Source organism: Phaenicophaeus curvirostris, chromosome 3 (genome assembly GCF_032191515.1).
Source record: "Phaenicophaeus curvirostris isolate KB17595 chromosome 3, BPBGC_Pcur_1.0, whole genome shotgun sequence".
Lineage (NCBI taxonomy): Eukaryota > Metazoa > Chordata > Aves > Cuculiformes > Cuculidae > Phaenicophaeus > Phaenicophaeus curvirostris.
In genome coordinates this window covers 72620271-72645054 of record NC_091394.1, presented here as the reverse complement: position 1 = coordinate 72645054, position 24784 = coordinate 72620271, and the positions used below count along the sequence as shown (strand labels likewise).

General features: G+C 39.0%; 1 protein-coding gene across 1 annotated transcript; it reads right to left on the bottom strand.

The window, feature by feature from the left end:
- Positions 1-7642: 7642 nt before the first annotated feature.
- On the bottom strand, positions 7643-22158 carry DECR1 (2,4-dienoyl-CoA reductase 1). The gene is made up of 10 exons (XM_069854344.1): positions 22073-22158; positions 19012-19214; positions 18054-18111; positions 17834-17920; positions 16139-16286; positions 12696-12795; positions 11469-11541; positions 9170-9316; positions 8792-8854; positions 7643-8703 (listed from the first exon to the last, which is right to left on the bottom strand). The coding sequence occupies exons 1-10, from the start codon at positions 22139-22141 to the stop codon at positions 8644-8646; spliced, it is 1008 nt and encodes a 335-aa protein (XP_069710445.1). The 5' UTR covers positions 22142-22158; the 3' UTR covers positions 7643-8643.
- Positions 22159-24784: the final 2626 nt, after the last annotated feature.

Here is a 24784-nt window from a genome sequence, read left to right as displayed (position 1 = left end):
ATATGTTAAGTGAAGGAACAGTGAATCTGAATATCAGTACAATAAATTATTTGTTGTTCATACTGGGCACTTGAAACCCTGGATTTTGCCTTATTTTAACATTCTAAAGGTGTAAAGGTAAAGGAAAACCACAAAAACTTGTATGCAAAAATACATGACTGCTAAAATTGTTACAGTGGAAGATGAAGTGTTTAAAGTGTTTTGACAAAAAGACATCACAGAAACTGGTGTCTGTCTTCACATAAGTAAACTACCTGTCACAGATCTGCTCTAAAGTCACCCTTCTGCTACTGCTGCTGCCCACCAGCCGGTTCTGCTGCAGATCACACAGAACACAGGTCTCAGTTACCCACAGGCATAATGTTCCCTGCAGTTACTTCTCATAAATAAAACTTGCATTAAAAGGCAGCAGTTTAAAAGCCTAGTTCTAGCAAAGGTGTGTATTATGTCAGCACAAAGCAAAGTGTAGCAAGTACAGGTAAGTCAAAACTGCTGCAAAAATTCCAGGTCTTAAAATCTCTATGACACTGAAAAACAGAGCTCTTAAAAATGTCAGATTTGGGGAAGAACAAGGCTTAGAATAATAAGAGAAGTGATGGTAGGGAAGACAGCAAACTGCTGATAGACAGCGACCAAATGAAAGATTGAAATTAAACTAGTAGCATGCACAATTTTAATTACATGAAGTAGGGCACATTTACCATATTTCTCCTAAAAAGAGAAAATGGCTGCAGGTAGCTACATGGGATCTACTTTACTGAGGTTATTAACTCTTTTACTGTCTAAAAATATATACTTCATTTAAATAAATAATCAAACTAATGAGCATTCAAGCTAATAACTGCTCACAGTCCTACAAGTTGCAAACAAATATGCTTTGCAAAATTTTAGCCCATTCTAGTGTAAATATGTACAGATGAAAATGTGTTTCCTATTCAAATCAAGTAAGAAGGTGATTTTCTATTAATTTGAAAGCACAAAGCACTGAACTTTACTAATGCTCCAAGAAAAAAGAAATCCTCCTAAAAGGAGGTTGTGGAGAGGAGGGTGCTGGCCTCTTCTCCCAAGTGACAGGGGACAGGACAAGAGGGAATGGCCTCAAGTTCCGCCAGGGGAAGTTCAGACTTGACATCAGGAAACAAATATTTTATGGAAAGGGTCATTGGGCACTGGAACAGGCTGCCCAGGGAGGTTGTTGAGTCACCTTCCCTGGAGGTGTTTAAGGGACTGGTGGACGAGGTGCTGAGGGACATGGTTTAGTGATAGATAGGAATGGTTGGGCTCAATGATCCAGTGGGTTCTTTCCAACCTGGTGATTCTATGATCCTACGATCCATTAGGCCCTTTAGAAACCTTGGCATTGCAAATGCCATATTGGCATAAAGACAAACCTTAATGGTATCAGGCCAGGCATAGTGAGTACCTGCTTCCAGCTGCACCCACCATCCAGTCCGGCAGTGCACATTAGGAGCCACACGTAATCCAAAGTCACTGCCCAGCTGGCAGCTGTGGTACAAACCACTGCATGTTTGGAGAATATCATGCTAATTTTCACTGATGATTTAATCAGGATTGAACACAGGCCTTGAAGCATGCCCTTTGCCTTGTGTTTTCTGCTGCACTGTTTTATCCTGAACCTTCCATGGTATGACTGCACCAGTCTAATCCCCCCGTGTTTACAATTTACTTACTTATCTTTGAAAAGATTACCCCAGTAAGCTTAAGAAATTTCTAGACAGCATATTCCATGTGTAAATGTCAAATACAGGTCAGGATGCTGACATCCAGCAGAGCTTTTACATAAAATTAACCTCATCTCACAAAATACGCAAACACTGCTGCTAGCCCCCACTTAAACTAGGATTAAGTCTTTGTTTCAGTAGACATTAGCTTTTTCTGATTAATTTCTATTTGGCATCTTGTGTGTTTATACTAAGTCCTCTTCTCATACTCATGGTTATAATCACTGATTATGGAGGCATACTGAAATCCACACCTACTTGCTGTGTCTACAAGGAGGCTCAGAATCCATATTTAGGGACCCAAATACACATAGCCTGATTTTCTGAAGCGCCAAGTACCTCCAAATCCCTCTGATATCAACTGATTTGTTCTGTTCTAATTAAAAGCAGGCCAATACACCAAAACCCCAAAGATAATTTTATTTTACTGCATATTAATTTATAATATGAAAGATTTGGGCTTTTACCTTGATTAAAGTGGGATTACATGCTTAGCAGCTACAACACAAGAAGCTCCATGGAGTTACAGAAAGTTACAAATTTCCTTGCTTTTCAGTCAGCGTGTGAAAAAATGGAAAGATAATTAAGCAGTTCATGAGCCAATGAACTTGAAAGCAAGTATAGACAGGTAGGAACCTACCAGGTCCAACACACACACACACACACAAACACACACACACACACACACACACACACACACACAAAAGACACTGCGCTTCTTAAAGCTTTTGTTTGACAAATTACAAAAATCAACTATGATCCCCTTCAAAATAGTTTGCTTCTGAGATGACAAACAGCTCCGTAAGATGCTGCCAACCTTCAAAGCAATTCCGCAGATCATTTTCTGAAAGGCTTTTGAGGAGCTCTGTTGGATTTGCTTTCACATCTTCTGCTGGCAAACAAAGGGTTCCTTTGATCTTTGGGAAGAGGGAGCCAGTAGGACCGGCTCTGGTGAATAGGGTGGGTGCTCAAGCACAGTGATGTTACTAGCTAAAAACTGCTTCACAGACAAAGCATCGTGAGCTGGCGCAAACTGACATTTTCCAATCAAGGGTAAGAACATGTCTATATTTATACATGTGTCCACACATACTGAATGAAGCAATCAAGTGGAGCCTTGTTTCACTGTGACAGGTTAGAGCTATAGGGTTAGTCTCTTGGTTCCCGTTCAATACAGTTAGTCTTATTTTTATTTTGTGTCGAACCTTGTACAGTTCCCTCAAATTGTGTCAAATCTCATACAGGTCCCTTAAAATGTGTCACCTTGTGCTTGCAAAGCAGGTTCTCAAATTGGTAAATAATGTCAATACTCTCAGAGAGGAATGAATAGCAGTATTCTCAACAGTACTGAAATATTCTAGAAAAGGGAATTTCCCGTAATAGGAGAACCAAAGATTGAGAGTTGTAGCATCATAGCAAGGAGGTAATACAATTAATCTATATCATTTGCAACCTCAAATTATTTTCATATCTTGTTTATAAGTCTGTATTATAATACAACACCACTTCTTCATCACAATTAATATAAGTACTTGTAGCAGACGGGTTCAAGGACAGTAAATCATCAACAGAAATAAAGAGGGTTATTTCAAGATCTATCAAGCAGACAGGATGTACTTTTCAGCTGAAAAAGGACAATGAATCCTCCTTTGCAAGTGCCTCTCAGCTGAGTTCATGGAGGTGTTAACACCTTTGACTGACGGGTCATGCAAAATTTATTTTAAACAAAGGTATTTGGATTCCAGGAAAATTTTCCTTGTGATCTTTAAAAACTAAATTGCCTTTGCAAGCCTACTGACTCCATTAGTGATCTCCAACGTATACCATCATCTTCTTTCTGAGTCATCCCACCACTTCTCTCCAACTTCTTCTCAATAAAATTATGATAACACAAAGCAATATTTTTTTCATTCTCCTGCACCTTGTGGCTCTCTGCCAAGCTGAGATACGGTCAGGCATGTACTAGCCCTAGAGCAAATATGTGAGCATAAGACTGTGCAGAATGGGGATCCTATCTTCTAACATTTTTGCTATGTTTTGAATAAAGTAATGACTATGCTTTATATCAGTCTGTGATATACAACTGTGATGGTCTGCACAACATAAAACTGCAAAGCATGTTTACAGGTTGGACACCTCTTGAAATTTAGGATATGTTACGCCCTCTTCAGAACAATTTTAAGCTCATGGGTATTTGGGATCAGGTTCTTCTGAAATTTCCAAGCCAAGCCAGACACCACCTGGGTTAGGTACTTTCTATAAGGCTACTTTTTCCTTGTCCTTTTCCTGAGGCTATTTTACTATCAAACAATTAAATTACATTTAGGTAAAACATAAAATTGAGATGTTCAAGATTCACCTCTTGAGAATAACGTTCCTCTCCTGTCCTTAACAGGACTCACATCTCTAATGAAGGAAACAAACCTAAGCCAGACTAACTATTCCATTCTCCTGCAGAACTGGACAGCTAAATCAGAGTTAAGTTTTTTGACTTAACTAAGTCTATACATTAGGAAATATTTTATAATAATCCAGTAACATGTTATGCTTTAAAATATTAGATGCTCTTTCTAAAATCTGCATCGACACACTGTAAACACCTTGTCAAGACAGAATGTTTGGAATCTAATAGCAATTAACTTGCACAGTTTGAAATGGATGTCATTGGTATAGACAAGATAAAACAGAACCTATTCTTATTATAGATCCTCATTAAAATTTAAAATTTGCTTTCTGGTTCTGTCATTGAATAACATGTTTTTAAAATGTTTTGTTGTCACTTTACAATTAATAATTCATTCAGCTTTGTATAGTAAACAGGTAGAAGACTATAATTCAAAAGCAATACCCATTTCTGCAAGTGATAAATACCCCATTATTGAATAAAGACACAGTATCTATTTACAAAACAGGCTTTAAGAGGCCTCCTTTCAGTATTCTGACCTTATCAAATAAAGTCCGTCCCTCCCTTCCTTGAAGGACATGTTCTAGTAACTCTGATGGTTCAGAAAAGAGCTTCAGTCCCCGAAAGGTTCTTTATGAATTAAACTGAGTTCCTCCTGGATGCAGAGTTGGCCTAAAACTCTCTGATAAGTAAGGCAATAAAAGAAAGATGAAGATATTTTCATTTGTTAATTTTAGGTCAAGGTATTCACTTTAAGCTGTGAAAGCACTTGAACGTCTTTAAGTACTTTTCCACTGCCTTTTGCTGTCAAAGAGCAACACTCCTGAACTGAGTTCTGAAAAGTTTACTTTCTAAACAAAGGGCATAAGACAGGCAAAGCAATATTACAGTGGTGGTTGAGCTGGAGAACAGTGTCTCTGTGCATTTAAAGTCACATATGGATTTCTGGTATGTACTATCATTACATTGAAACACTGGTACCTATTGCAGACATACTTGGAAAAAAGACCTAATTGTAGCAGGGCTAGACTTATCCCCCTTTTCTCCTCTGTCCTTCCTTCACCATCTCATCCTTCCCCTGTCAAATACATGCCTATGCTTTCAAAATATAAAAAATCTTTAAAATAGCATGTAGGATTAAATAAAAAATAGGTAACAAGTATCACTACTATTATTTTTAATGTAGGGAACAGAGATGAATTAACAGTATGTGGCTTACTGCTGAGTCTAAGCCTGGGAATGTGCTTCTTTTCTCGATCTTTTCCACCAGTGCCCCAGCCAGGACCTGTTTTGTGAGCTAAAAGAAATGTGCCAGTCTTCCTGTTTCAGATAACCAGTTCCTGAGAGAATGCCGCAAAGTGTACCTGCCCTGCTGATCAGATGCAACAGAAATAACTTACAGCCACACAAAGTCTGTAACGATGTTGGAGACTGAACATGGTTATCAATCTCAGTCCAGTACTTCAACCACATGACATAATTTTCTATAGCATAAATCATACACACCCACAGATGCAAGAGACAAGTGGGAATTTATTCTTATTAGCCCACTTTCAGACGATGTCCTGCTAAATACCACACACAAATACCTGGCCATACCGCAGCTCACAAATATACCTTCCTATTTTTTTTAAACACTTTTTTTTCAAACATCAAATCCTTACATTCAACTGTGTCCCATAAAAAGAAAATCTAAGTATATGCAAAGGACGATGAGCAAAGAACAGTATATATGGGACTATCCTCTCAATTAAATCACTTTTGTTCAGGGAGACATGGATTTAATGTCAGAATTTGAACTTGACAGTAGACCTACCAAAACCCAAAATGCTATAACAAAGCTTTATGTTATGCTCAAGACACATCTTGGAGACTGCTATGATAAACACATTTGCTTTGTTTTATTATCAGTGGCACAGATGCTATTTAATCCCCCACAGGATTCAATCTCCCAAAAGGAGAAAGCTAGCACCAGCTTTGGATGCCTGCACCAATATAGTCTACCCTTTCAGCAGAACATACATCAGCTTGCTTCAGCTTTGTATTAAGGCAATCAAATGATTTCAAAGTCAGATGCTGGCAACTCCAAGCATGGCGTGAACCATGGGTGAAGTGATAAAAACATTGTCAACACCTGAATTAAGACATTCTTTAATTGTTTCTATATTCCCAACTCTTAAATCACTGTATCAATTTCAAAGCACAAAGAATTAGGTCCTTACTTGAATGTGTGGAATGTCTGGAGTTTGGGATTAAAGATTTTTGTTAAAGAAGTGCAGATTTCAGGCTGTAAAGGCCAGAGCCTGTGTGGTGGGTTGACCCTAGCTTGATGCCAGATGCCCACCAAAGCCACTCTATCACTCGTTCACCTTAGCTGGACAGAGAACAGAAACTGCAGCTAAAGGTTCATGTGTCAAGATAAGTACAGCGAGATTGCTCACCAGTTACCACCAGGGGCAAAACAGACTCGACTGGAGGAAATTAATTTATTACCAATCAAATCAGAGTAAGGTGATCAGAAATAAAACCAAATCATAAAACACCTTCTCCCTACTCCTCCCTCTCTCCTAAACCGAACTTTACTCCTGAGTTTTCCACTTCCTCCTTGTCAGCAGCACAGTGGGACAGGGAACAAGGGTTACAGTCAGTTCTTCACACGTCATCTCTGCTGCTCCTTCCTCCTCTAGGGGAAGACTCCCCACACACTCCCCTAATGCAACATGGGGTCCCACCCACAGGAGACAGTCCTCCATAAACTTCTCCAGCATGAGTTTTTCCCATGGGCTGCAGTTTTTCACCCACTGCTCCAGTGTGTGTCCTTTCCACAGGGTGCAGTCCTTCAGGAACAGACTTCTTCAGAATGGGTCCCCCACAGGGTTACTAGTCCTGCCAGAAAAACTTCTCCAGCATAGGCTCCTCTTCACAGGTCCACAGGTCCTGCCAGGAGCCTGCTCCAGTGTGGGCCCCCCACAGGGTCATAGCCTCCTTCGGGCATCCACCTATGCCAGTAGAGGATCCTCCAGAGGCTGCAGGCAGATGTCTGCTCCTCTGTTAACCTCCATGGGCTGCACTGGGAGAGCATACCTCATTGTGGTCTTCACCACAACCTGCAGGGGAATCTCTGGTCTGGTGACTGAAGCACCTCTTCCCCTTCCTTCTTCACCAACTTTGGTGTCTACAAAGACTTTTCCTCTCAAGTATTCGCACTCCACTCTTCAGCTGCAGGCACATAGCTCCCTCACCCCGCCCCTCTTCTTAAATATGTTATCACAGAGGTGCTACCACCATTACTGAATGGCTCAGCCTTGGCCAGCAGCTGGAACACCCCGGAGCTAGTTGGCATGGGCTTCATCAGACAGAGGAAGCTTCTGGCATCTACTAACCGAAGACATGCATGTAGACCCCCACAGCTACCAAAACCTTGCGATGCAAACCCTATACAGCCTATTAACTACTTTGACGAATTCCATCCATTAGTTTGAAGCAGGAGGGACAAACAACTGGCAACCCCTTAATCTGGAAAACATAATAATAGTAAAAGAGGAACAACAATACAATATTCTTTGTTTAGCTTTGTTTGTGGTTTTTTGTTTGGTTTTTTTGTTTGTTTTTTTTATCACTTCCTTATTTGGGATGGAGAAACTGATGAGATTCAGAGGTAATGCCATATTCCAGCTTCTTCAGTACCAGTCTGTGAATGCAAACGGAAGCTAGGGATTTCTGTAAATCTCAGTCAATGAGGTTTCAATGCTTTCAGTCCCAATTTAACTGATGTCCTTTACTAGTCTTAAGTAAACCATTTTTATGGAGAGACTCCCCTAGTCACACACAGAGTAATAGCAGATGATTTTTAGTTTCCCATTTTCAAGGACATTAACTTAACCATGACAAAGAGCATGCTCCTCAGAAAGGCACTGCTAGTCTTTAAATGACATTTTTAAAGTTCAGCATAAGATAATTAACAGACTGAAAATGTCAGCTAAATATGAGACCAAGACAGTAAGGTAGTTAAAGATTTTTAAGCAATCACAGGAGTTACTTCCTATCTCAGGGTATGTAGCACTACTGCTGACTTGAAACTTTGTTATTCACAAGTTTAGGATTTATTACTGTATTAAGATTAGACTTAACATCTTTATTTTTCCTCAGATTAACAATTACGTTCAGTTACAACAGCCCTGAAATGGTACTGAAATTACAATACTAAGAGACATACATCTGAGTATATCTATATTAAAAAAAAATAGGTTAATTGTAGACCACAGTATGGCTATATAAGATATAACCTAAGACAATATAATCTCAGTGAACAACTGTTGATTAGAACACAGATTGGAAAAATATACATACTATATTTGAAATACAACAATTTCAAAATATTTTATTGAAATCGGCATACAAAAGACTTTGAAGGCTATTTCTCAATTAGTTATTTCTGGATATTAATTGAAAAGTAGTGGTTCATTTCCAAATATCCCCACAATACGGCTACATACTTTAAGAGCCTTTTGTTTTTCTAATCATTGCTTCCATAATATCCCATTGCTCTTTGGTAACCTAAGAAAAGAAAAGAGCATTTTATTGGAATTCCATACACATCTAAGTACTTGTTTGAAGGTAAAATAGCAAGCAAGGAACTTAATACCTTCTTCAAATCATTGAATTCTCCTGCCATAGAAACATATTCTCCACCATCCATTCTAATAACCTAGAAAAAGCATAATCAGTGTATTTAATAACAGCGGATTTTCTGTAGCATTCCCTTGTTATGAATTGTGAAAGTAATTTTTCTTGATTTGGATCAGAAAAAACAATGTTAAAAATTATGTCATTTAGTAATCTTTAAAAGTTCTTTTTAAAGTTACGAACTGCCATGCATTACAATTAGAAGGGTAACAACTCTTGTAAAGAATTTCAAAGTAACACTTTTTGTTTCCTTTCTGAAACCAGGACTTTAAAAATATCTGCAAAACTCAGACCATCATCAGGTTAATTGTATAAAAGATATCCAACTAAAACTTACTGCTCCATTAACCCAGCTTGCGTAGTCACTGCAGAAATAGGCAGCAAGATTCGCAATTTCTTCTACAGTTCCCAGACGGCCACATGGAATTCTCTCAATCATTTTACTCTCAAATGCGCCTGTTGGGTCAAGGCGGCTAAAAGCACCCTGAGAATTAAAAGAGACATTTGGGAAAGAAAAAAACGTTATCACTATATATGAAATTAAAAGCAACAGAGATCTGATTCTGCATAAACAATGTGGAAGTTAACATTTGTGAGTAAACTGTCTACATAATCTTTATCAGTAGGACGAAAAAGAAGTAGGGAACAGAAAAAAGAATTTATCCCTGTTGCCCTGATACACATCTACTGATGGTGATAAGCTGGAATTTAACATGTCTGGGACAGTCACCCACCATTTATCTATGAAAAACAGAAGAGGTTAATAATATACACCCTTGTTAAGCATTTGAGGAAGTAAGTAAGACTCAAAATTACTGCAGGGGGGAAGAACAAGGAGAGAAGCTGAACAGGAGAGTGATAGAAAAGTTATACATGACACATAGTAAGTACAACTAAAAGAAAAGGCGAAAAAAGCATCAAGTCCAGTTAGATTGCACCAATGGCTAGAATTCAACTAAGCCACCGGAAATCTTAGTATTTGAATAGCTTAGAACTGCATGGGAAAGAGAAGAGTTTTTCTGTTCTTCCTGGCTCCTCCACAAGGAACGCACGTCCTCAATCAAAATCAGAAACTTATCAGTAACATTTAGGTTATGTTACTGAAGTTATGAGAGTTAAAGCACTCCATAATTCATGTAACCATGTCTGTACACACACTACTAAAGTCTTCTCTTGACATGTTTTTAAATGCCAGCTTATAAGCTTAACAATATTGTGCTTGTATGCTTTTTCCTTTCCACTGTTACCATGACCAGTGTTTTTTAAAGACATGGATGTAGCTTCTAAGGCAAGAGCTTAGATTTTGCAATATGCTGTTTTAAGCAAAGCCAGTCTGCCCTTTTATGCTTTCAGGGAAATTTTAACTTGGAACCAGTATGACAAATGTAGTACTTTATTAAGAACACACAATATCTCAAGTGGGGTATATGCTATCAGTTTAAATCAGGGATACAAAAAGGAGGTGGCAATATTGACATTTAAGGCAGTTAACTTGCCAAAAATTATGAAAATCTATAAATCAAAGTGATCTTGCCACATGACATAGTGGATGCCAAAAACTTATAAGGATTCAAAAAGGAACAGGACAAACCAATGGAAGAAAAAAATCCATCAAAATTATAACAATATGAAGAGATATGGAAAGTATCAAACTCCCTGGGCCATAGAATGCCAGAAGCTGGAGACATAAAGAAGTAATGTCATTACATAGTTTTCTTCTGCTCTTGCCTCAAAATACACTAGGTCTGGAGGAGTTTTGGTTTGATTTTGTAGTGTTTCAGTGTTCTTATAACCCTGCTGATACTGCCACTTATCTTTCTTCACAGTCAAAAAAAGATTAACCTGGCTGTCCAGTGCAGCATCTAATGTTGAAAAGAGGTAAAAAGGAGAGAAAAAAAAAAAATGATGCTGACCTCTACCCCCAAAACAACAGCAAAACCAACTGTGTAACATTTTACATGTATCACCATTATTGGCTGTCACTGCTTATAACTGTAATATTTTGATTCAATATGAAATAGATTCTCCTCTCTCCTCCTGCAAGACTGCCTTTTTTGTTCTCCCTGTTCCAGCTGGTCTGGATTACTTTCTTCACACTCTCCAGTCTTCCTTTTGACTCATTTAAAAAAACCTGCACATTTCCTTGTTGACTTAGTTTTTCTCTTTCTAGCTTTATGATTTTCAATAAAAATAGTAAGATACTCTTCTTGTATGCCTAAAACAGATTCTGAAATTTTGGAACTGATAAGATGTTTTGTTAAAAAATTAGGAGTTCAGGCAGAAATAGGCGCTTTTACTCCACGAAGTGTAAGAATTCACTTCAGTTGATAAACTAGGCACATATAGTTTAAAAGAATCAACATTAAATATTTTGACATATCATTTCTTTGAAACACTAACATTGGCTTAATTTATATTAATGTTGTAGAAGGGACAGTAGCAAGTTTCAGAAGTTGAATAAATCCTGTTTCACAAAAGAATTATTGAGAGGTAGTACATTCACTATTCCAGTAGGGTGTTGACTACCAGGAAAATCATACTTGAATTTAACAGTTACAGAAAAGGTAAGGCTATCTTAAAATTAAGTCTGTATGACGAAGCACATTCAAGGCTGCATTTCACTTCATGCTATGTACCTTTGTTTTTATTGGACCTGGTTGAATCACATTGAATCTCATGCCATATTTACCCCATTCAGCTGCAAGAGACCTAAAAATTCATTAACAGAACACATCAATATTTTTAACACAATAATTTAATGATGCTATTTGGTCAAAAAAAAATTAAAACTGAACCAAATGTGTAAATACGAGAATTTTCCCCAAACAGACATTTCTACTTAAGGGTTTTCTTTACTTTTAACAAACACATTTAAGAAAAGAAAAAAAAAAATTAACATTCACAAACAGAGAAACACTGATTTAACAGATGCATTATAAAGCAACAAGGAGCAATTAGTTCCTTCTCACATATCATAGAGATGATTTTGGCATAGCTCTCTCACTTGAAATAACACAAAACAGAGGTTACATTCCAAAATGGGACTAGTAGAATAATTTTGCTTTATGGCAACATTTTTTCTGCATAAGCAGTACTTCAGATATATCACGTGCTACAGTCAATGTACTAGCTGGGCCGTAAAGTGTCTGAAAAGTATACACTTTGCTTACAGCTCTATAGAATAGAAATCAAGACCATCTTGACAAAGAATTCTAGTTACTAAAACACTGCCAAACTATTCAACTGCTATTGCCAAAGAGCAGAGGATGATCTATTTGGTATGAAGGACTGCCCTATGGTTAATGATAGAAATCCTTTTTTTTTTGCTGAGTAACATGGATACATCACAAGATACTCTTCTGAATTAAGTATAACCACAGACCTTAATTTAAAATAGTGGCAGGAAACACGTTTCTTTATGAAACAAGGTAGGTGAAGCAACATTATACTCCACCTAAATACAAGCATACCTCTTCCCGAGACTATAGACCTTGAAGAATTCCCCTGTCTTTTAAGTGTTAGCTTGCCTATATGAACGCAAGAGAATTTGATTATTGAAATGTTATGACTGAAGCTTTAGAACTTGCTATTGCCAAAAGAAGTAGTTGTACTTTCCTTATCTCATCCTTGTGATACAAATAATCAATTCATCTTTGTGATAAAAATCATCACAGTAATAGCAGTTAATCCTTCTGCAAGAAGCTGTCAGCATACTATATTCTTGCTAGGATACTGGAGGCTGGAAGGTTCCCTTACGAAACAACGGAATAAGGAGGACTATACCAAGTAGTTCCATTCTTACAGGGCAGTAACCCTATCTTAAGGATGTGAAAAGCAGAACAGCATTTTGCTAGATTACTCACTTGCTCATTGCTTCTACACCAGCTTTGGCAGAGGCGCTCGGCAACACAAATCCTGAACCACTCTCTGCATAAATTGTTGTAATAGCCAGGAATGCTGCTCCTGGAAGTTGCAAAAACACTTAAAACAAAAACGCCACACCAAACAAATAAACAGATCAAACTCTGAACTTAAGGTGAAAAGCTACCTCAGTGCTACAGAAGTTTGCAGCTCAAGCGTTAGGAACACCATTTCAGTCTGGGTTGTGAAATGATACTTTAAAAACCTAATCTTGGAAGTTTTGCTTTCAAACCTTTTTATTTCAGTTTCCCCTTCTCTATTACTGTTGTTCAATGTAAGTGTAAGAAGCTATTGATTAGGCTCCAGAGGTCTAAAACCTCAGACACTTACTGGTAATGAATTTATGTGCGCCGATCAGTCTAACTGCAGTGAAGGCCTAAAATCTTACAGTGTCTTTTTAGAAGCTGCCCTAGCCTAGTAGTCACTAAGCAGGTAATTTGCCCTCATTTAATCAATTTTTGGCTAAAATAAGCAAATAAATAATCAGCTTTAACAATTAGGTTTGGCATAATCATAAAATTATACAGTTTAGGGCTTCAGTTAAAAGTCCATACAGAAAAAAAAAGTTTTTAAGAAATTTTCAGCAGATTTTTCTGTGGTAGAGCTTATGACAACGTTAACCTGTATAACTTATTCCCCATTATTATCACAACAAACTGTATTATAAAAAAAAATTTGCTTTTATATCTTATATTTTAGAACAGATTTAGCAAAAACACTATGGAAAAACAGGTGAAACTGGAATGGCCAGTTAACTTTTCATTTATAAAAGGCTACAAATTCTATTTGTCTGATCAATGACTTAGCATGATCTTACTGTAACTGGGAAATTGAGGACACGGGATGACAGTTCACTACTTACACCACAGTAACTAAAATAAATGCTCTACTTACTGTATTTTAAAAATAATTTAATTAGAATAGCTACCCAAAGGATATTTCTAAAACAATACACGTTACTGATAGAATGCATGTGATGAAATAGAGACCCAGAGTGTGATGAAATAGAGAACGAGTGTGTGATGAAATAGAGACCGAGTGAAAAATAACACTAACATTACACAAGAGAAACTGAACACAACCATATACAAGCACTAACAGAAATGCCAGCAGACACCCAGAAACCATTGATCCCATTTATAAAATAGTATCACTTATGAGAAACTTTGAAAATAAAAATCAACAGAAGCAAAAGAACACAGAATAACTTTGAAGTTACCTAGAGCTGATTGTTAATCTTGTATTTTACATCATTAAAATACAGAATTTTTAAAATACAGGTTAAATAGAGGCACTCTGGGAGAATCTAACAAGGAGCAAGAATGACTGATGAATTTACAGCTCTGAAGTTTAAAGTGCACTTTGGTTCATACATGACTTTTATTTCCACTATATTCATAAAATGGACAATATCCAACCAATTAACTCCTCTCATTTCGTAAAACTTCTAGTGCACAAATAATTAATGCACTAGCAGATTACAAATCCCTTTCAAACACTAGTACAAACTTAAAGAGTCTAAAAGCAGAGCACATTTATTATTTACTAAGTTAAGTTTAAAACGTCATGCTGCAGACCTAAAGAATCAGTACTCAATATTAACTGTCTGATGTATAGCATCCTCACAGAATGTACTAAAATATTTGCACTGTGTAGCACCTTCATCATTTTGTAAACTAAGGTCTCTGCTCAAACTTAAAAAAACAAGAAAACAAAAAAAGAAAATTAAGGTGGTGAATGAAAGAACAAACAGGTACACTTCATGTACTTGCAAAGATATGTCTTAAAGAAAGCTTAAATAATAAGACTTACATACAGACAGAGTCCTTTAGAAAGCAGGCATGCAAGTAACAGCAAAAGGAATTCACATGTTTTAGAAGCTCAGAAGTCAAAGGAAGAGTGACAACATGAAGGCGAATGACTTCTGGATTTTGCTGAATTTGAAGATGGAAGCAAGCAAAGCAGTCTTTCATTCAATAGCAGCAGAGACAAAGGCATTTTGAAAGCTGCATTTCACATTACTATAGGGAGACACTGCACGGAGCTGGAAGACCATAAAGCAACAGTTTGCTATAATGATATAATGAGCCAGAGTTAGGGATGTTTTTTTAATGTGGAGTTAATAGCACTAATTATTTTTTTCACGTGCTGCTAGAATACCTGTGAGAAGTATCTTGTCAATTGACCTGAACTGTCACAGTCTTGCTGGAACAACATTAACTTTACACTGTTACCATTAAACAGTACAAACCCACTGCATGCTTTCTGGAGAGGAGTTTTGAAGAAATTCAACTAATTCAGGAGTTAGAGAAATACAGTGCAAATACAAAATAATTATTTCAACACACTGGCTGTACCTAGAAAACAGGATTCAGAAGTGAGTGCACACGGAAAACCATAATATACCTCACTGCTTTTAAATGCAATTTGAGGCGATATTCTGATCAAAAAATAAGCTCAATGTTTTTCAATTCATAACTAGAGGTTAACATAAAAGGAAAGTAGTTCTTTGTATAGAATCATAAAACCATTCAGGTTGGAAAAGACCTCTAAAACCATCGAATCCAGCCCTTAACCTAGCACTGCCAAGCCACCACTGAACCATGTCCCTAAGCACTACGTCTATAGATCTTTTAAATACCTTCAGGGATGGGGACTCAATCACTTCCAATAGTCTACGATATAACATTGAAGCACATTATCTTTATCTTAAAGACAATAATCTGGTTAAGTAAACCTTTAGCTAAACAGAATATAAAAGAACTACCACACTTTTAAGGTAAAGTTAAGATATTGAATTAAACTCCTAGGTAGTCTGTAACTAAGAGTTATACCTGGAAAAACAAAAGCTAAGATCTACTACAGTTTTTAATTTCTTTTTCAAATTATCTCAAAGGTAATATTCTTTAGTGCTGCTAGTCAAATACCACAGCTGTGAATTTTATTTACTTAAGCACACAGGGAAAATTCAAAGTGATATCCTAATTTGCTTTTCATTTAAATTAACGCCACATGTCCAGCTGTTGAATGAAACAAGCATAGATGCAGAAGATTAAAAAGAAAACAGTGTATGTTTTAAACAAAGCCTTATTTTCTAGATTTTTAAAAATGTTTTACAACTAGTACAAACTCTGCAATAAGATTTTTATACTCAACTTGGTGCCCTCTTGTTGCAATATTAAGGGCAGATTCTACAATGAAGTAATTGCTAGCCAGTTCTACTGTGCAATATTTAAGCATGGCTTTACTCAAAGCGAAGTTTCTTTCTAAACATGATATAGAAAGTTAACAATCATGTTTCTTTTCAAACTCTCAAAACTGAGTATAATAACAAGAAGGCAAGGAAATCAGGTAATAATATTACATCACAATAAATTTAAGATACCTTTTTGTGCTTTAATGAGCTCCTTTCCGATTTCCAGAGTTACAAAAGCAGTACCATTAAGCACAATATCAATTATCGTTTTCCAAGCATTAGCAGAAAGTCGTTCAGAAGGGGAAACAAAGTTTCCAGCTGCATTGTTTATCACAACCTGAAACAGATGGAAGAAAGCCTAAGAGTTAACTAAAAATAACTCCTCCTGAGAGAAAAGCAAGGAATTTACAAAGAACTCCATGGTCTTTCCAGGTAGAAAGACTATAAAAATATCCTCATCAAATGGGGGAAGAAGAGAGAGAGAGAAAGAGAAAATAACCATCAGAAATTTTAACATCTGCAGCATAGATACGTATCAGTAACAGAAAATAAGCTGTATTTCCAAACTGCTTTAGTTACTAGTCTATAGTACTGAGGAACTGTAAGGGTAGAGGGTGACTTGTCACTATTTTCCATATTGTCTCAAGTGCGTCCCAACAGAAAGGCTTGTCCCCACCAAGTTCCAAGGACACACATCATACTTAACTTAACAGATACATGGGAATAAAAGCAGAAGTAGTTCAGGTAACCTAATGACTAAAAGTCTAGATTAGCTGACTGTTGCACAACAGCAAGTCTCACCAGCTGCAACAAGGAGAATATTACAATTTAGTGAATTGCAAGCAAATACTACAAAGCTGTTTTTTGAACAGATGTTTATCTGCCACTTGTTGTGTTTCTACAAACGATAATTATGCAGGGGATACTTCATCTATCTATCTATGATATATCATCTGCTTAGCCCTTCAAGCTAGAAAGTTAGATATATTTTTTTAATGGAATTAAGCATCATATAAGCTGTTTTTAACCCAAAACTTATCTGGACAGATCTTGTGTATTTAATAACATAATGTGCTAAAGCAATAAAATGGTGTATTACTTATGCAATGGTATCTAAATTCATGTAGGTTTGCACATAAAACAAAGTCCTTGTCTAGTAGAACTTCTGTGCTAAATTAAGACATTAGAATTTTCAGCAACAAAACAAATATTGCATGAATAGAAAACAAATAAAACACAACAGACATAAATTACATATAAAAAGGAAATGCAATTTGAAGTCCTCCCTACAGCTTGAAGAAAAGAAATAAAATCCAAACACCTCAAGTTATAAGGAGGTTACTTGAATCACTGAATAAATATAGAGAAGATGCAATAATAAAACCAGTGAACTAAGGACCGATACATTTTCAAGTTGGAACGTTCTTCGTATACTTTAGTACGCTAAGCAAGAGCCAAAGATGATGTTTATGACTATTTCCATTTCTAACTTGTAAGACATTCTGTTAAGAAGCAACAGATGTAATACAGTACCAATACAGGAAAGTTACCTTTTCAGGAGGATTTAAGGGCAATATTCTGCTCACTTAATTAATTCAAAGAATCTCATCATAACTGTCCCACTGTTTACACAGAAAATGTCAGTCCTTAGAGGAAGGACAACAATGTTTTGTCTATTTGGCCACTAAGTATTATAAGAACCACAAGAATAGAGTAATCAGCCTAACTGTAAATGCAAGCTTTATCTTGAAGTACTGGCACTTTCTGTCCAGTGTTTCTTTAGATTCCATTAACTTTCTATCACAGTCACTTTCTTCATACCCGCTATGCAGACTGTCCTCAGTAATGAAGACCAAAGTTCTTTTCTTTCACTAGAACACTTACATCAGGATGTCCCGCCACTTGGATTACTTCGGCAACAGCATTCTTAACTGAAACTGGATCTCTCACATCACACTGGATGGCATGTACCTATATAAAAATGGAAAGGCAGATTTAAGACTCCAAAACTGTATCACTCATAACTGAAGTCCACAGAAAGCACATATCTGCATTAAAAATACAATAAATAAAATAAGTAATGTATCTACAAATCTGTATTTACCTTGTTCCCTGTTTTAGAAGAAATTTCTTCTGCTGTTCCTTTCAAAACATCAAGCTTCCTAGAAATAAGTATATAACAAAACTACATTTCAATTAAACACAATTACAATTCAGATTAATAAAACCTGGGTTTTTTTCTGAGCAACTATGAGCTAAAATTCAAAGCAAGTGTATGCACATATGCATATTGCTGATTTTCATGAAAACTGACCTTTAGGATAAAAACTATGTTTCGTCACTAACTTTCAAAAAGAAGAATTTAAATCTAATTAATTTCTGGTTAGTGCTATTTTAAAGCAACTCAGAAGTGATTACAGTAAGTGACCACCTTAAACATTGTAAGATAGAAAAGGTGCTTTCATTTCGATTTCAGCTACTACTCCACTAGTATTGTAGAAGGAACGTGTATTCAGATTTAAAACTACATTTCTAAACCACTGTTTGGATGAATATCACAACAATTTTGTTTATTTTTATCAAAAGTGAGACTGTTTTCCTAGTCTTTACTGTAGTGCTACTCAAGAGAACTGCAGATCATCTTCATTAAAGGGGCTACTTTTAAATTTATAAGAATTAAGAGGAATGGCTTCAATTCTTTATTGCTATTCGAATCTGTATTGAGAACACTCACAACGGTGCATTCAAAATGTTCAATAATGCCATTTCAATTTGTTGTTCTCTTTTAGGCTTTAGCTGAATTTACATCTAATATTCCAGGCTGTTTATTTTGCTGCTGCATTTCATGGAAGTGCATTTCATTTATTTCACCTTACCATTGGTTATACCATTACACATCTGTAGATGTAAACACCAGAAACTTGCAGATCCAATATGACATTATAACTTAAAAGTGTACTAAATAGACCCCGTTTATGAAGAAGACAGCAAGACCCATAATGAAGAAGAAAACAGATACATTCAGTATTAAATGAGAGCTCTAAAACTTCATTAATATTTACCGGCTTGCTATAACACACTGGGCACCTAAACTGGACAAAGTTGTTGTCATCCCTTTGCCAATCCCAGTACCTCCACCAGTTATAAAGGCCACCTTCCCCTGAAAGGTGTTTGGTGGCAACATCACTTTTTGAACAGGTGAAAAGAATGCAGCTTGCGGTGCATTGCTGGATTGATGCAGCACATTTGTCCCACAGCTGAAAAACTGAAAGAAAAAAAAAAGGAGCAAAGTTTTTTTGTCATTACTGTATACAAGACTGTTACACAAGATTAGATTTTCTTCTGACAGTGGAAGCAACAACCATAACTGCCTTAGTGTAAACTGAATGATTAGATTATATTACCCCAAAACACATGGGCCTTCACATAAGTGCCAATACTGGACTAGAAAAGCACCTGAGCTATTTTTAAATGTTCCACTCCAACTAGAGATATACTGAAAAAAAGTATTTTAATAATGATTTTTGTTATTCTGAAAGTTAGTTATTGTCTGTCACTTTTAATAAAGTGTGTGGAAAACCATTACCAAACAATTACAGACTCCCAGCAGGATCTGGGTTTCAGATTCACTACTGTACTTTATGCACAAGGAGTTCAGCCCCAGCAAACCCATGTGATTTTGAGATTCAATGTGTTCCACAAACTCAAAAGCTTTAGTAGAGCTTCAATGCTTTGGTCCTTTACCACTGTAGCCAATAAAACATTCTTCTTTACTGGAGAACAGGGCAAAATCAATCTCCGTGACACCTGTTCCAATCATTACCGTAGCTGCTAAGCAAACCAATCCCATTCCCCCCAAAAAATGTGCAAGGTTTGGTTATCAGCACTATGCTCTCTCCTAGCAGAAATGCCATTTACAACAAATTATCCCTTACAAAGAGACACATGGTTTGTATGTGTTTAAAAACATAAATGTAATACTGAATTTTCTTCTCTCTTCATCTACTGATCTATGTTAATAAGAAAATTTCCCAGTAATGCAACAATTAATTTGTGATGTCACCAAGAAAGCTGAAGCAAAAATGATGAGGAAGCAAGTCATAGCACGGGCAGACAGGAAGGTTGCAGCAAAACCAACAAAAAAGTACTGTAACCATATCAAGTAGCCAGTGAAGTGGGTATAATGCAACAATCTTTCCATAAGACTGCTATAGCCTTATTACTAGCCTGCACAAGGGGGCTTTCATGACAGGATTAAAGAATTACAGAGTAGTTTGGGTTGGAAGTGACCTTAAAGATCATCCAGTTCCAACCCTCCTGCCATGGGCAGAGACACCTCCCACTAGATCAGGCTGCCTAAGGCCCTGTCCAACATGCCCCTGAACACCTCAACCTCCTCGGGCAACCTGTTCCAGTGCCTCACCAACCTCATGGTGAAGAAATTCTTCCTTATGTCTAATCTAAATCTGTCCCTCTCCAGTTTATACCCGTTCCCCCTAGTCCTATCACTAAAAGCCTTTGTAAACAGTCCCTCCCCAGCTTTCATGTAGGCTCCTTTCAGCTACTGGAAGGTAGATATAAGATCTCCTCTGAGCCTTCTCTTCTCCAGGTTGAACAAGCCCAACTCTCTCAGCTTGTTTTCGTATGGGAGGTGCTCCAGACCTCTGATCATCCTTGTAGCTCTCCTCTAGACCCGTTCCAACAGTTCCACATCCTTCTTATGTTGAGGGCTCCAAAACTGGACACAATACTCCAGGTGGAGTCTCACAAGAGAGGAATAGAGGGGCAGAATCACCTCCCTTGACCTGCTGGTCACGCTTCTTTTTATGGAACCCAGGATATGGTTGGCCTTCTGGGCTGCGAACGCACGTTGCCAGCTCACGTCAAGCTTCCCATCAACCAGCACCCCGAAGTCCTTCTCTGCCAGGCTGCTCTCAATCACGTCATACCTCATCATGTGACACTGGGGATTGCCCTGGCCCAAGTGTAGGACCTTGCACCGGCCTTGTTGAACATCATGAGGTTCTCACAGGCCCACTTCTCCAGCCTGTCCAGGTCCCTCTGGATGACATTCACTCAATATAATCGTTCTGACATTTAATGTCAAAGTTTTAAATTAAACCTCAGGTGCAAAATAGATGCAAAGAAGCCCAGGAAACAGAATTAGAACAAATAAATTAAAACAAACAAAACATAAACAAAATAAAAAAACCAATCTTCCCCCAGGAGGTGACAGTGAATCATGAAAGGACTGCAGAAGGCGCTCCTTGGAGCACACAGGCAGCCTGGACACAACTCACTGAGAAGGCCTCCAGCAACACCCACACAAATCAGCTGCAGTTCTGCTTGGACCGCAACATTCATTGAATGGTTTGGGTTGGAAGGGAGCTTAAAGATCATTCAGTACCACCCCCCTGCCATGGGCAGGGACACCTCCCACTAGACCAGGCTGCCCAGGGCCCCATCCAACATGACCTCGAACACCTCCAGGGATGGGGCAACCTGTGCCAGTCCCTCACCACCCTCACTGTGAATTCCTCCTTATGTCTAGTCTAAATCTACCCCTCTCCAGTTTATACCCATTGCCCCTAGTCCTATCACTACAACCCTTTGTAAACAGTTCCTCTCCAGCTTTCCTGGAGCCCCTTTCAGATACTGGAAGGTCGCTATAAGGTCATCTCAGAACTTTCTCTTCTCCAGGCTGAATAAGTCCAACTCTTTCAGCCTGTCCTCGTACAGGAGATGCTCCAGCCCTCCGATCATCTTTGCAGCCCTCCTCTGGACACACTTTCAAAAAAAAAATTAAGTAAAGTGACTGTCGCGGGACACCCTCAGCGTGAAGAATTTCCTCGTCATGCCTAATCTAAATCTTCCCCCCTCCAGTTAAACGCCATTCCCCTCCGTCCTGTCATTACGTGCCCTTGTCAAAATTCGAGCCCACCACCGGAGCGCAGCCCCCGGGCCCCTCTCGGCCGCTCCCCCGGCCCAGCGCCGCCGTGAGGGGCAACTCGACTGGGCGGCCCCTGCCGGGACAAGGGCGCCCGGGCGTTCCCGGGGGAGGTCGCGGGGCGCCCCCGAGGCACCGCCCGGCCTCGGCCCAGCAGGGAAAAGGCCGCGTCTCACCCGCGGGGCGAAGCGGGACGCGGCCCCACAGCCCCAGCCGCGCCGCCCCAGCCGCGCTACAGCCGCCATCGCTCCGCGCCGGCGCCGCTCCGCCCCGCGGGAAGTGGGGGAGCCTCCTATCGCCAATTATTTACTCAGCGCTACTTGAGGGATGCTACATGGCTGTCTTTCCTTTTCCTTTTCCTTTTCCTTTTCCTTTTCCTTTTCCTTTTCCTTTTCCTTTTCCTTTTCCTTTTCCTTTTCCATTCTTTGTCTATTTTTCTTTTTGTGGGATCTAAACCGAGGAAGTGACCTGCCCTCTGTATCTCTCAAGCGGTCTCGCCAATCCTGGGCATGTGTCTTGGGTGAGGAGGGGCTGCTTAAGCATCACAGACTGGCTTGGGTTGGAAGGGACCTTAAAGATGATCCAGTTTATAGAATCATAGAATCACCAGGTTGGAAAAGACCCACTGGATCATCGAGTCCAATCATTCCTATCAAACACTAAACCATGCCCCTCAGCGCCTCGTCCACCTGTTCCTTAAACACCTCCAGGGAAGGTGACTCAACAACCTCCCTGGGCAGCCTGTTCCAGTGCCCAATGACCCTTTCTGTGAATTTTTTTTTCCTAATGTCCAGCCTAAACCTCCCCTGGCGGAGCTTGAGGCCATTCCCTCTTGTCCTGTCCCCTGTCACTTGGGAGAAGGGGCCAGCACCCTCCTCTCCACAACTTCCAACCCCCCTGCCCTAGGCAGGGACACCTCCCACCAGACCAGGCTGCTCAAAGTCCTATCCAGCCTGGCCTTGAACACTCCCAGGGATGGTGTCATCCACCACTTCTCCGGGCAACTTGTTCCACTTTGTCACCACCTTCACAGTAAAGTATTTCTTCCTAATGCCTAGTTTGACACCTTGCTCCTTGTGAGCTGCACAGAACAAGGAGAAATGTTTTTTTTGAGCCAGACTTCAAATGTGAATGTGACACACAGAATCATGACTCTATACCTTATGAAGTTATAAAGTAGGTATGTTTACTCAGTGCTGAGACGTACAGGAGAAGTACTTCTCAAAAAAACCGTGTATGCCCACTGTGGCAAATGCACACAACTGGAGTCATACACATATAACTTTGCTGTACTTGTCCTCTGCCGTTATCTTCCAGAACATTAAAGTCAGCAGATGCAAGGCTTTCGTAACTTGTTCCATGGTCTTCAAACTCCCAAGCATTTTTTCCTTTATTTACAATTCTAGTAAGTTTATTTGTTCTTTTTATCCAAAAAGTTAAGAGGTGACTCTCTATAATCTCCTGTTCTGCATGCAATTCATTTTGTTAGGGACATTAATGTGCTATGAAGAGCAGGACAGAGGGACACAACTGTTGGGCTGTGTGCACCACTCAGGCCTTACTGGCCCTGCCCAGCTGCACTGAGTCCCCACCTGCACCCTTCCCAGCGCCCAGGAGCACTGCCTCAGCTCAGCCTGTGGCTCTCAGTCCCTGTCATGGGGCAGGGGGTGATATGGAAAATGCCAGCACATAAACTCTAAGAGTTTTGGAGTTTTAGACAGCAAGTATCCTTTATCAGGCCTGGGCAATGTGAGGGAGTGATGTCCATCAATCGTGTACAGCAAGACAAGATCCAGATATAAAATATATTTCCCACTTATAAGTGTATGCATAATTTTTCCCAGAAATCTTATGCATGTTCTATTTCTTTGCAAGGGATACTTTTAATTATGAACTTCACAACAGCCAAAACTTTTGCTAATTTAGAACTTTGGAGTCAGCTCTCTGCCTGACCTTGCCTTTTAGACAGGGAAAGGCTGTATACAGACATGATTACAGAAGAAGAGACATCTGTTCAGGACAGAGCATACTGAACACAAGATGTCATCATCTTGAAAGAATGAACAGTGTCTGGAAAAACACTGTTTGAAAGAAAACACTTCGCCTTGTTGAACCTCCTGAAGTTCACACAGGCCCACTTCTCCAGCCTGTCCAGGTCCCTCTGGATGACATCCCATCCTACTGCTGCAGCAACTGCACCACTCAGCTTGGTGTCATCTGCAAACTTGCAGGAGGTGCACTCAATCTCACTGATGAGGATATTAAACAGCACCAGTCCCAGTACGGACCCCTGAGGGACACCACTTGCCACGGATCTTAGTCTGGACTTTGAGCCATTGGCCACTACTCTTTGAATATGACCATCTAACCAGTTTCTTATCCACTGTACTGTCCACCCATCAATTTCATATCTCTTCGATTTAGAGAAGAGGATGTTGTGGGGGACCCTTTCAAAGGCTTTACAGAAGTCCAGATAGATCACATCTGCTGGTTTTCCCATGACCACTGCTGCGGCTACCCCATCATAGAAAGCCACTAAGTTGGTCATACAGGGTTTTGCCCTGGTGAAGCTGTGCTGGCTTCCACCTGAAATGGTGATTTGTAAATGGTGGGATGGAACATCAACTGTGTTAGAAACAAGATCAACAACTAAGATAATGATAAGGACCCTTATCTCCTTGTCCACCAGAGTCGTTTACATTGACCACTCAGATATGGCCACACCTCAACGACGCCGGGTGGGAAGTGTGCTTGTATGGAAACAATTCTGTGTATATAAAGTTCTCTGAAATCACCGACTGGCAGAAGCACTCTGAGGACAAATCCTGAGTCTTCTCCAGCGCTGAATAACGTGCACCTGCCTTAATGGTTAAATTAAACTGCTAAGT